This window comes from Macaca fascicularis, chromosome 2 (genome assembly GCF_037993035.2).
Source record: "Macaca fascicularis isolate 582-1 chromosome 2, T2T-MFA8v1.1".
NCBI classification, from domain to species: Eukaryota; Metazoa; Chordata; class Mammalia; order Primates; family Cercopithecidae; genus Macaca; species Macaca fascicularis.
In genome coordinates, this window is record NC_088376.1 from 88,752,471 (window position 1) to 88,765,494 (window position 13,024).

The following is a 13,024-nucleotide window of genomic DNA, read 5'->3' on the forward strand; positions in this document are numbered from 1 at the left end:
GCCCCAATTTTTTTTTTTTTTTTTTTTTTTTTGGAGATCAAGTCTCACTCTGTCGCCCAGAACTATCTTGGCTCGCTGCAACCTCCGTCCCCCAGGTTCACGTGATTCTTCTGCCTCAGTCTCCCAAGTAGTTGGGATTACAGGCGCCTGCCACCATGCTTGGCTAAATTTGGTATTTTCGCAGAGATGGCGTTTCACCATGTTGACCAACCTGGTCTTGAGCTCCTGACCTCAGGTGAACCACCCACCTCGGCCTCCCAAAGTGCTTTAATTACAGGTATGAGCTGTGGCAACGTGCCTCTCATAGGGGTACCAGCTGCTGGGGTCCCCGCAGACCCTGACCCAGCGATGGATAAATGAAGTACACTAACACACAGATATTCTGTTTTGCCAGTCCAGCTGAGGGTGTCTGAGCCACTTGTAGACTCCCTGGAGAGTTCTGTGAACAGTTGCAACCATGGCCCTGATCAGCTGGTGAGACTCGCATTTATTCAGTAAGATTAATTCATACAGGCTTGAGTCAACACCATTGGAGGGTAACTGACATTGGGGACTTCCCAAGTAAAACGCACTTAAGCACCCATTGTACATCAAAGCTTAGTCTTAATATTATATAAGTAAACAAGCTAGCTAGGTAAACTACTCTGCCTTTCTTTATTACTACTTTAATTTGTTTAACTCAAAGTAAAGGAACCAGGCTGCATTCAACCAGATCGATTACTGAAGTTACTTCTCAGCCTTCCAAGAAGATTTGTGTCTATTTCTATAACTGTCTCTAATATTTTTCCCACCAGACTGATTGAACCCCAACAGTGAGCCACCAGGCCCGGCCATGCCCAAGGATTTTAACGACCACCTATCTGCTAAGAATTCCCAGTTTTTAATCTTGAGCTTACAGTTCTCCAAGCATCAGTCCCACCTATCTCCTCCACTCACATGACTCATCGTCACCTCATTCCATCTGGCATTCCCTCTCCTCAGAAAACAGCCCATTACACATTATCCATCCACCCTAGTTTTTGCTTTAAAATCCTTCATGACCTTTAAACATTCTTAGGATGAAGAAAAACTCTCTGACAATTTCTAGCTTTAACTTTTCTCCACCTTCAACTCAATATGTGGCACAAGGCCCTCTGGACATTACCCTTCTGTCATTTCCTCAAATGTGTCACACACAATTTCAGAATAAATTTTTTCATGTTGTAAGCATTAATGCGTGTACATATAAGGAAAAGCCAAAGATGAAAGCATTAAGAAAAGTATTACTATTAGCGATTTTGTAAGGGAGCCCAGACTTAAGAATTGTCTAACTAAAAACATAGCAGATACTTAAGGGAGAAAACCTCACAAGCTTCCCAAGGTTAAATTTAATCTGTTCATAGTAGCAGGAAAAGCAGTCTTCCCTCAAGATTTTCGTATCTGTAAGTGCCATCACATCTGCAGTCCTTGGTACTGCAAAGTCAAGGATAAAACTGTTTTCAGTAGAAGGTTACCTGTTGCAGGAGAGGGCTTAAAGCTTCATTTATTTTGGCAATAAGTATTAGGTTGTTCTTTACCTCAAAATGCTTTTTTCCCCAACTGAGGAATCTGGTGTGCTTAGATCTGCTTAGGTGCAAGATAGCAGTTTTGCTTTTAGTCATACAACAAGAAAAACAGAGATCCATGTTGAGATGTGGATGCTCGTATGTCAACTAAGCTCCCTCACTGAGAGATTCTCTGCTATATATCAGTTTTCCAGCAATGGTAATATATATTCATACCACAGCAAAATCAAATTAATACAACGCAAAGACGTTCAATCAAATCCACGAATGCTACAAAGATCTTGAGTACTTATTAGTCAAATCTTTACATATGCAAATAAATTTAATTGCAAATAACCTCTAATTGCATCAACATATGACTTTCTAATGGTGAAGACAATTTATAGCACGACCTTTCTTACTATTGGTGATGGCTAATTTTATATGTCTTCTTGACTGAGTCACAGGGTACAGGTATTTGGTTAGACATTATTTCCGGCCGTGTCTGAGGGTACTTCCAGTTGAGACGAGCTAACTTAGCTGACTGAGAAAAGCAGACTGCTGCCCTCCCCAGTGTGGGGGTGGGGTGGGCGGCATCACTCAGTCCAGTGAGGCTCTAAAAACGCCAAGGAAGCGAGAATTCTCTGCCTCAGCCTGACTGTTGAGTTGGTATGCTGGTCTTCTGCTCTTGGACTGGGACTTACACCATCGGCACTCCTTCTCTGGCTATGGAACCACGCCTCCATCTTTCATGGCCTCCAGCTTGTAGACAGTGGACTGTGGGACTTCTCAGCCTCCATGATTTCTCACAGTAAATAATTTCTCACATAAATTTTTCTCACATAATAAAAATTTTTCACATAATTTCTCACAGTAAATCTCCCATCCATCCATCTATCCACACACCCACCCACCCACCCACCCATCCATCCATCCATCCATCTTCTTATTGGTTCTGTCTCTCTGGAGAACCCTAACTAACAGGGTATCATAAAAGTCCCATTGTATCATAAGGCATCATTTTAATATAATTTGCTACATTCAAATAGTTTTATGTATTTCAGAAAAGAAAGTATAAAACTTAAAAACCAATGGTTAGCCATTTAAAATGTCGGAGTTTTCATCCAGACATAAACACTCAATGTAAGAGACACATTCTAAATGATCTTAAAACAGTCAGAGCAATCATAGTGTGTGACACCCCATCCCATTTCTCCCTACTAAGCAAATTACCTTTAAAGTCATGTCATCAGAACAGGAGGCCAGGAGATTGCCAGTTGGGTCCCATTTGATAGCATTTACTTCATTCTAAAAATAACAGCAAATATTCACATTTTCATTGTATAGACTGGGTAGCTATTTGAACATTAAACATACATACTTTAAAACTATGTATGTTTTAAAACTATTCTGAAACGTTACTTGTTAACCACGACCACTGTAACGTGGAAAAAAGGTTCCTTACCGTATGTCCTTGGAATGTTTTAATAGGTCTGTCTTGTCCTAATTTACAGACATGAATGCACATATCTGTACTACAAGAAGCAAAGGTGTTGTTGCTCTGCCAATCAACATCCAATGCTGGTGCTGCAAAAGAACAAATGTAAGGTTTGCGTTTATTCCACATGTACTAAAATCCAAGAGTTTTAGCTTTGAACCATTGTTGACTAATAAAATACACTAATAGGCACTTAAACATTTTACTTTATACTTTTTAAGATATTAAGAAAAAATTAAAATAAAGGTATCAATATTTAACAGTATTAACAAATTTCAATTTAGTTATTTCTAGGTGAGGCAGGCCCTAAAAGAAAGTACACTGGCCTAGTAACCGGGAGATGAAGGTCCCTGAGAGCTGGTTCCGTAAATTACTAGCACTGGGTCTTGGGTTCTCTTTTATAAAATGATAAAATTAAACGTGAAGATATCATGCTTTTCATTTCTAAAATCTGTGAGTGCTCAATGGACAAGAAGCCTCGGTTGTGTCACTGCCTAATTAGTGGACACAAGCAAGTCACTTAACCTCTTATGATATATCCTCATCTAGAGTGAGGATTAACACACAAGTTGAGTACCCCAATCTGAATATTCAAAATCCACAATGCTGCAAAATCTCCACCTTTTTGAATGCTAGTATGATGCCACAAGTGGAAAATTCCACACATTAAATACTTAATACAAACTTTACTTCATGCACAGAACTAGTGAAAATACTATATAATGATACCATCTGGCTATAAGGTGTATGTAAAACATAAATTAATTTCATGTTCAGACTTGGGTCCCATCCCCAAGATATTGCCTTATGTATATGCAAATATTCCAAAATCAGAAAAAAAATAAATAAAAAGTGCAACACAATCATGGTCCCAAACACTTAGATAAGGGATACTAAACTTGTACTATCTTTATCCTTAGTACACATGGTGAAGACCAGGTGAGGTAATGTATGTGGAAGTACTTTGTAAATTACAAGAGTCAGACAAGTGTTATACTGAATATGTATCATTCCCATTATTATCTACTCAACTAACAAATGGAATACGGCATATGATTTCCAAATAATTTTCTTCTAAGCAACTTTTGTCAAACACCTGTTAAAAGCAAATGCCCCTTAAAATCAATGAATTTAAAACCTCCAAAGCCCCAAACCAGGCTCGCATTTAATACTTTGCCCGAGTTTAGCTCTGAAATTATTGAACATCCTTTTCCCCTGCTGCAAGGTGCAAAGAATCTCCGTAATTAGCAACACAGATGACGGTAATGATAGTGAGTAACTGGGTTAAGCAACAGAAGTATATCAAAGACACTGCATTTAAAGCAGGGGTTGGCAAACTATGGCACATGAGCCAAGAATGGCTTTTATATTGCAAGGGTGGAGGAGGGGATCAAAGGAAGACATACAAATATGAAGTAAGATTTAAAAGTTCAGTGTCCATAAATAAGAGTTTTATTGAAACCCAGACAAATGCATTAAGTTGCATATTATCTATGGCTGCTTTTTCACTACAAGGGCAGAGCTGACTAGTGGCAACAGAGATCTTATGGCCTGCAATGTCTAAAATACTTTCAAGTCCTTTAGTGAAAGTTTATCAACCCTAATTTAAAGAAAAAACTAAAGGAGAAAAACAAGAGGGTTAAAGTTGAGCTGTGTGGCCAGGTGTGACTCAGCACTTTGGGAGTGAAGGCAGGAGAATTACCTGAGCCCAGGTGTTTGAGACCAGCCTGGGCAAGAGGGTGGGACCTCATTTCTAAAAAATAAAATAAAATAAAAAATTAAGCAGGTGTAGTGGGTCCATGCCTACAGTTCCAGCTATTGGAAGGCTGAGGCAGGACTGCTTGACCTGAGGAGATCGAGGCTGCAGTGAGCCAGGACTGCACCACTGCACTCCAGCCTGGGCAACTTTGTCTCAAAAAACAAAAAACAAAAAGTTTAGCTATGTATATTAATTAGTAGAAATACAAAGCATTTAATAAAGGAGATTAGAGATGTCTGTGGAAAGGGAAAACAAAGCCACAAACTCTCTCATTGCGTATATCCAAGTATAACAGTAACTGGCTATGTTAAAAATGAAACATAAACAGGTGCTTCAGCAGTTAAACTTATAAGCCAAGAGATATGTCATGCATAAGAACTTGTTAACTACGGATAGGAGAAGTAAAAAGAATGCAAAAAGAAGATTTAAAGCATTTAGAACTCAGAAAGGAAATTTTAATCAGAACTATATGGAGACTTTTTTTAAAAAAAGACAAAGGATAACAGGAAAGAGAAACTGATTTCATTGCCTGGCGAAAGACAAATCAGGTAAGCCCCAAATGTAAAAGTACTATGTACTAAAGAACAAAGAAGCTAATTGTAGTAATATGACCAGACATTAAAATAGTTTTGGGTATATTTCTATAATGAAAAACTAGGTATCAGGACACCACTTGGATTAAGTTCATAAAGGAAATAGATTGGAAAGAAAATATTTAATGGGAACTTACTATGGAGGGTATATGAAATTTCAAATAACTATATTTAAAACATTTAACCCTCCCTCAGTGAACTTTTTAACAAACGCAGTGCCATATGAAATTATTAACATGAATTCACCTTTTATACAAAATTTCAAATTATGAGAATTCCCAACAAAGTAAACACAATCAAAAACCACACTTCAGAGCTGTCAGGCTGAGTACGTTGTAAGCTGCACTTTTATACTAGTCATGAAGCAGCACTGCTTTAGCTGGTGTTTGGTTTTCCTGCCCATAAGCCTTTTTGCCTGTGCTGTGTACAATTCCCAGCTGAGTGCTTCACTGCTAAAGGCTGCCAGGGACAAACTTCACAGAACTGCCTTGCTCTGCTGCTGCGTCCTCCCTAGAAGACGTGTATCCAAGCTGGTGTTGTGTACGTTTTGGGGAAGGAGGGAGGGAGGGGAGATCTAAAGACCTAGCATCCTTGGTTTAATGCAAGAAAAACGTGAGGTGCAAGCTCCCCTCTGCACCAGGCTGAGACTGCGCCTTTCTTCACCAGCGATCACTTCCTTCCTTGGCTTCTTCCCACTCCCCCATCCTGCTTCCCATATTTCTTCACTTATTTCTCCTAAGAGGTTTTCCGCAATAAGTCACGTCACTCAAATGTTTGGCACAGGGCCTGCCTTTTGGGAGAACCCAACCTAAATCAACTAGCAAACAAAAATATGTGCCAACTTTATCAGCATGATGTGTGAACTCTGCCTCTGTTTGTGTGCATCACCATTTCTGACAGCAATGTGGATGACTGTCCTGTTCATTTGGCAGTCAACTCTCATTCGTTCCTTTCTGTACTCTGCCCTGCTAGGATGAGAAACCCAGGAGGGCTATTTTAAGTTATTTCCCAGGTTCCTGTGCCTAGTGGTTTCCACGTGGGTTCATACAATGTAAGACATTGTCAGGAATTCAAAGTGAGGAGTCCAAAGTCAGGAGTAGTAAGACGACAGGCACGATTGCCATCATTTCAGACTGGGTGTTGAGTATTGCCAGGCAGCCTATCCTCTACATCCCAGTCCCTACGGGACAATCACGTCCTGCCTTCTCCTCTAGAGTCTTAGACTTCCTTCAATTAGTCTCTGGGTTACCTCCTATTCCTTAGTTTTTCACTCTTCCCAACACCTTTGCAACTATTTCTTTGTATTAAATTCCCTTTCTTGGAGTGTCTGTTTGGTTTACACTCCATTTTCCTCCATGGAAGCTAATTCAGTAACTACTATGCACTTTCATTTTAACATTAAATGTTATTACTTAAAATACAATTCTAAAAATTTTAGTGTTTCTTTGGTAAATAATCTTTCTATTGTTAACAAGTGCAAAAAATGGGGAAGGGAAGGAAGCCTGAAAAATCTAATTGATTTAGAAGACAGTTAAAGATACACTAAAATGTTATTAAGAAGGCCAAATATCCGTCAGGATGTTCCAGAGGTGTTAATTTTATACAGGGCAGCCTGCAAAATGTTAGAGAGGAGGCTAAAATAAACAACAACAAAAAAACCCAGCATTAAAACAAATAAGCTATTAGGTTCATAAAAAGAAAACAAACAAACAAAAAAAACAAACTACATAACCAAATCAAGATTGTTGAGATGTAGGAAATGTTGCAACGTAAGCTGTGTGATTAATGCTTCTGTGATATGCCTGCCTCATAAAATACAGTGCTTACAGATTGATATAATCAAAGAACACATACCTCTTTATTTTATATTTATTCCTAAAATGAGTCTTGATAGTACAAGCTTTTTAGAAAGAAGGTTCTAACATTTAAAAAAAAAATTTTATGTACCTGACAAGTGAGACAGGTGTGTTCACTAACAGCGGTCTCATTTTACACGTTAAGAGGCTAAGAAAACTTAATTTTCCCAATTATACAATGTTTTAAAATCTTGGAGCTAAAGTTAAAATTTTTGTCTAATCCACCCCTGTTCTGATTTACTTTCATTAACCCATGTAGCCTCCGTAATTTTAAAAGAGAAGGAAAAAACCTATGAGCGAAGAAGGATGCATTTATTACTGACTTCATTTTTAAAAAGCTTTATTGACATATAATTCACATACCAATTCACCTGTTTAAAGTATACAATTCAATGGATTTTAATATATTATTAATTCATAAAATCTGCAGTCAAATATAAAACTTTCTAACTTAATTTTGATTTCTTCTTTGGCCCATGAGTTATTTAAAAGTGTGGGTTCCTGGGTATTTGGGCTCTTCCAGAGATGTTTCTAATACTGATTTCTAATTTAATTTCATTGTTGTTATAAATGTCATTTAGTTGGTCAAGTTACTAGATAATCTTCAAATCGTTTACAGACTTAATTCCTTCTTCCTGTCTTCTCATTCCATCAATTATTGAGAGAAGAATATTGAAATATTCAACACTAATTGGAAGCCCCGTAATTTCTATTTCCTTTGAAGCTCCATCATTTTTTGCTTCATACATTTTGAAAGTGTTATTAAATGCATTGTCATTTTAAAATGTTTTGAATTGACTGTTTAACATTGTATTAATAACCTCCTTTTTCCCTGTAATTCTTCTGAGCTTTGAAATCTAGTTTGTCTATTAACGTAGCCATTTCAGCTGTCTCTTGATTAGTGATGGCATGGTATACATTTTCACATCATTTTATTTTCAGTCTATTGATGTTTTTCTATTTGAAGTCTATTTTACATAGGCAGCATATAGTTGAGTCTTGCTTGTTGATTTAATCTCACAATCTCTGCCTTTTAATATTTAGGCCATTTACACTTAATTTGCTTTGTCATAAGGTTACATTTAAATTTACTGTATTTCTGTTTATCTCTTCCGTTCTTCCTCTTTTTGTATTTCTACCTCCATCTGGATTAATTGGATATTTTTTATGATGACATTTTCTTCTCCTTTGGTGGGTTCTTACCTGTAATTCTTTATTTTTAGTGGTGGTTTCAGGATTTACAGTGCACACCTTTAACTGGTCACCATCTACCTTGAGGTGATATTTTAAATGGGCTAAATATTTCATTTTATTTTCTGCCCCTCTTCCCTACCTTTTTACCTAAGATTCTGACTACTTAGGTATTAGTCTGTCCAAAGTTGTATCACAACTCATTGATGCTCTGTCCCCACCCTCTTTTCCAGTCTATGTTCTCTGTTTTTGGATAGATTCTATGCAGCCTCCAAGGTCGTAAATCATTTCTTCTGCAGCATCAAATCTGTGGCTTATCCTATCGGGGCATTTTTCATCTCACATGTTGTTTTTGCCTCTAGAAGTTTAATGACATCTTCTCTGTCTCTACTTAGCTTTTTGAACATATGATACAATTAATCTTTGAATAATGTGAGGGTTAGGAGCACCAGCCCCCTGTGCAATTGGAAATCTGCATATAGCTTTTTGAATCCCCAAAATCTTACCAACTAATAGCCAGCTGTTGATTAGATGCCTTACTGATAATATAAACAGTTGAATAAGATATATTTTGTATATTGCAGGAATTAAAAATTATGCAGAATGAATGAAGACAGACCAAAAAAGAGTATGTACTTTATGATTCCAATCATATAATGTAATCTAATCTCTGGGGATGGGAGAGAGGTATTACTAAGGGACAACAAGAAATGTCTGAAGGTTAACAGATATATTCATCATCCTGAGTGTGGTAGTAGTTTCAATGGTGTATACATAGGTCAAAATACATCAAATTGTTCAAGTAAAATATATACAGTTCATTTTATGTCAACTGTGCCTCAATAAAACTGTTTTTAAAAACAAAAGTATGGTAAGAAAGAATACGATGGGTAAACTGAAGCTTATTTATTCATAAAAATACTTTCATACTATGTACCTCATCAGGTTGTAGTCAGGACTAAAGGGGACAGAAAGAGCATCATCTCCAACACAAAGTTGGTACTAATCATATGGTACCCAGCAACAGTACCATAAACATACTTCAACTTTACATTACTCCTAGGATGTATGAGAAATTTTTATGATTAACAGCCAGAAGCCTGACAGAATTCTGAAAACTAGAAGCAAAGGTGAAAAGGAAGTACAACAGGTGAACAAAAATGTGTGTAAATGCTTATTCGAGTGGTGAGCGTTCATCAAGTGGAATTGTTTAACGATGTTTGCAAACTTATTCAGATACTACAGAAAAATCATTTTGCACCTTATTTTGCTTGTTTAGGCACACTAAACAAAGAATGAAAAAAAGCAAAATGCCTGAAGTTGCAAATTTCCAGTTTAAAGTTGATGCTGTGCCACTGGCTGTTTGTAAAAGGATGTCATCAAAGATTTGAGAAGAACCAGGGTTATTATTTTAGTCAGTCTCCAAATTAAAATTTTTTCCAGCACAACAAAATCAGAGAGACAGCTAAATCAGGTAATACTAAAACCACTGGGTATCTTGTTCCAGCTTAACATCATTTAGTTCCTGCAGTCAGGAAACTCACTGAAAAGTGGTGCAAAGGTTCTAGACTGAAATGGAGCGCAGGCACAAAAATATGCCTGGCTCTCTACTCAAGCTGAATGTCTGGGTGTGTGGCTGTATATCATGCAGGACGGAGCACTATTTTCGAGGTCTGATTAATCAGATAAAAGTACCAGACTGAGTATTTCTTTTTTTTTTTTTTTTTTTTTTTTTGAGACGGAGTCTCGCTCTGTCGCCCAGGCTGGAGTGCAGTGGCGCAATCTCAGCTCACTGCAAGCTCCGCCTCCCGGGTTCACGCCATTCTCCTGCCTCAGCCTCCCGAGTAGCTGGGACTACAGGCGCCCGCCCCTGCGCCCGGCTAATTTTTTCTATTTTTAGTAGAGACGGGGTTTCACCGTGGTCTCGATCTCCTGACCTTGTGATCCGCCCACCTCGGCCTCCCAAAGTGCTGGGATTACAGGCGTGAGTATTTCTTAAAAGAGAAATCCATCTAAGCCACCAACATTCCAATAACATTGGGAAAGTCTATTGTTCACTTCAGGTAGACAGATGCTCAGGTACCTCGATCCAAAATGAGAAAATGACAATACCTAAACCTACAGGAGTCTATGCAGTATTTTCATGTATATCATTTAGTCTTATCCCCATAACAAATAGGCATTATTATTATTATTATTATCCCTCATTCACAGATAGTGAAAAGGAGGCTCAGAGAGGTTAAGTGACTCTCAGTCTTAATGCTTCTTAAGTGGAGTGGAACTGACATTCAAACTTAGATTTTCTGATTCAAAAATCTATGTTCTTTCCATTAAATAATGCCACCCCTAATTGCACCAGGCTGCAAATGCTTTATTTATGGTGCATTTCACAGAAAACGTTTGATGATCCTCTGACAATTAAGAGTCTGAATGTCATGGAACATCAACTCTCGAAAGGACTAGTAACAAGACTGATACTTGATATTTCAACATTTAAAATAAATTATATGCTGTTAGAAGTTTTGTTAGAAAAACAGAAGCAAGCTCCAGCTTTCACGTAAATTATAAGAAATTTACCTGAATGAAAAGGAAACTGTTGCTTGGCTTCACCAGTATGTGCATCCCAAATGATTGTAGTCTGAGAGTAAAAGGAAAAGAAAAATAAACTCATGCAAAGAAGTTTATCATAGATGCGTAAATTATATGCCTAACTGTATTAAAGCAATATGCAATGTCAGAGTGGATTTAATTTTAAACACTTTATCCCAAAATAGTACCACAAGGCTATACTCCACTTTCGGAGCAAATGACTATTAAGTAGTTTGGTTTTTCCCTGTTGATTCTGCTCGGTCAACTTACTTCAAATAACAATTATTGGCAATCTACAAAGCGTGAGGCATTGTATTAGATTTTGCTTTAAAAACTCCATTGCAATAGTACATTAAAGTAAGATTCGTATAGATGTTTACTAACAGAGGAAGTTTTTGGTTAACAATGCAATCAGTTCTCAATATTGAAAGATTTTAAAGGCTCATATTTACACAAAAAGGCAGCTTTGAATTTTGGCAATACTTAAAGCAAGAACCTCAAGTATTGTATAGTGGCAGTGACTATCAACAGGACTCAATCTCTCTCCTTCCCAGCCTACTTCACTTTTCTTCCCCTTTTGCCCTTTTTTTATTGCTCTCTGAATATAAAGAGTGAACCAGTTTCTCTTCATTTCCCTGTTTTGACACCACACTCAATTATTATCATGTCCCTTCCTGGATTAAGATAATCTTAAACCCTTATTTAGGAGGAAGAAGGTCGTATTTCCAATTCATCTATATTCACCAGCCAAGTTAGATGAAGACTAGACAGATCCTGCATTTCATATTAGCTTCACTTAAGTACCAGGAGTTGGCTAACAGACCAGCTCTAGAATTTCCCATGGATTCACTCCAGAGCCATGTTCACTGGTGAGACTAACTAGAAACCGCAGAAGGGAAGCAAAAAGTGCAGGAGGTATGACATTGGTTATGGCTCAAATTCCAGCTAAAATTAAAAGTGTTCACACAGATAAAAGGATAAAAACATTTTGATAAGTAGATTCAGGAAAGAGCTGATAGACCTAAGAAAGTATTTCTATCATAAATTCATATTTGAATTTCCCAAATAGGAATGTTTATGTGATTGGCAGCTAAGACAAAACACTGCTTTCAATTAAACCCTGTAATACATTCACCTTTACAGAACTTAATGAGCTTTTACCTTGTCTACTCCAGCACTTAGGATGAAATTTCCTTTCTTATTCCATTTTAATGCAAATATAGGGCCTTTATGCTGCCCTAAGGTGCTAGCAAGGTTACCTAAAATTCAAAAGAAAAACAGTAACATTACTTTAAATTTTCTAACTTCAGATCAACAACAAAATAAAAAGGAAAATGCTTCATTTACCATCTTTAGTCCATATTCTGGCAAACCCATCATAGGAACCAGTTGCTAGAAGTGTACCTTCACTCTGCCAGAGAAAAACATTTCTTTAATTATATAATCTAGATACGGTTTATAATTTAATTGTTGTTGAAGTATTTCATGTTTAAATCCCAGGTACAGAAGAGAATGAAGACATTCTCTGCTTCAAAACTTGCCAGTTTTGCCTACTTGTGAGTGCCACTAAAGGCCTATGAAACCCTTTCACTGTTGTGAAGCTAGTGTTGTACGGGGGCCTTATATCCAAAGCTCAACAACGGACAGTAATAGCTCTGGACCAGGATCTACATCATCCCGCCTCATGCGTGCCCAAAGTAGTCTCACAGACTCACACAACTAAGAATGAAGGTAGGGTGGTGGATTGGGGCGAACATCAAATTCATAATGTTAGAATGATTTATTAGAAGTAAAAAAAGGAAAACTTTAAAATGTGATTAGAAGGTTTTATATGGCCATTCCTCTAAATCCTTTACTGTCTAAAACAAAGTGTGTGTGTATGATCCAAACAATATCATTGTTTCAAATGATCGGATTCTTAAACATTTGAATGTTCCTTTCTATTATTAATCCCTTCCCACTATGAAATATTTGCCAATAAAAAGAGCAACACAAGCAAAAGAGCCAGAAAAGAG

At 37.3% G+C, this 13,024-nt stretch overlaps 1 protein-coding gene across 16 annotated transcripts in view; it reads right to left on the reverse strand.

Moving 5' to 3' along the window:
• Positions 1 to 13,024, reverse strand: part of TBL1XR1 (TBL1X/Y related 1) — a 185,464-nt gene that overhangs the window by 14,745 nt on the left and 157,695 nt on the right. For all 16 annotated transcript variants that reach the window (XM_045386615.3, XM_045386609.3, XM_045386613.2 and 13 more), the window contains 5 exons: positions 12,357 to 12,420; positions 12,171 to 12,268; positions 10,998 to 11,058; positions 2,989 to 3,110; positions 2,757 to 2,831 (listed from right to left, as the gene is read on the reverse strand). In XM_045386615.3, the coding sequence (XP_045242550.1) occupies positions 2,757 to 2,831; positions 2,989 to 3,110; positions 10,998 to 11,058; positions 12,171 to 12,268; positions 12,357 to 12,420 (420 nt within the window). The remainder of the gene's footprint in view (positions 1 to 2,756; positions 2,832 to 2,988; positions 3,111 to 10,997; positions 11,059 to 12,170; positions 12,269 to 12,356; positions 12,421 to 13,024) is intronic.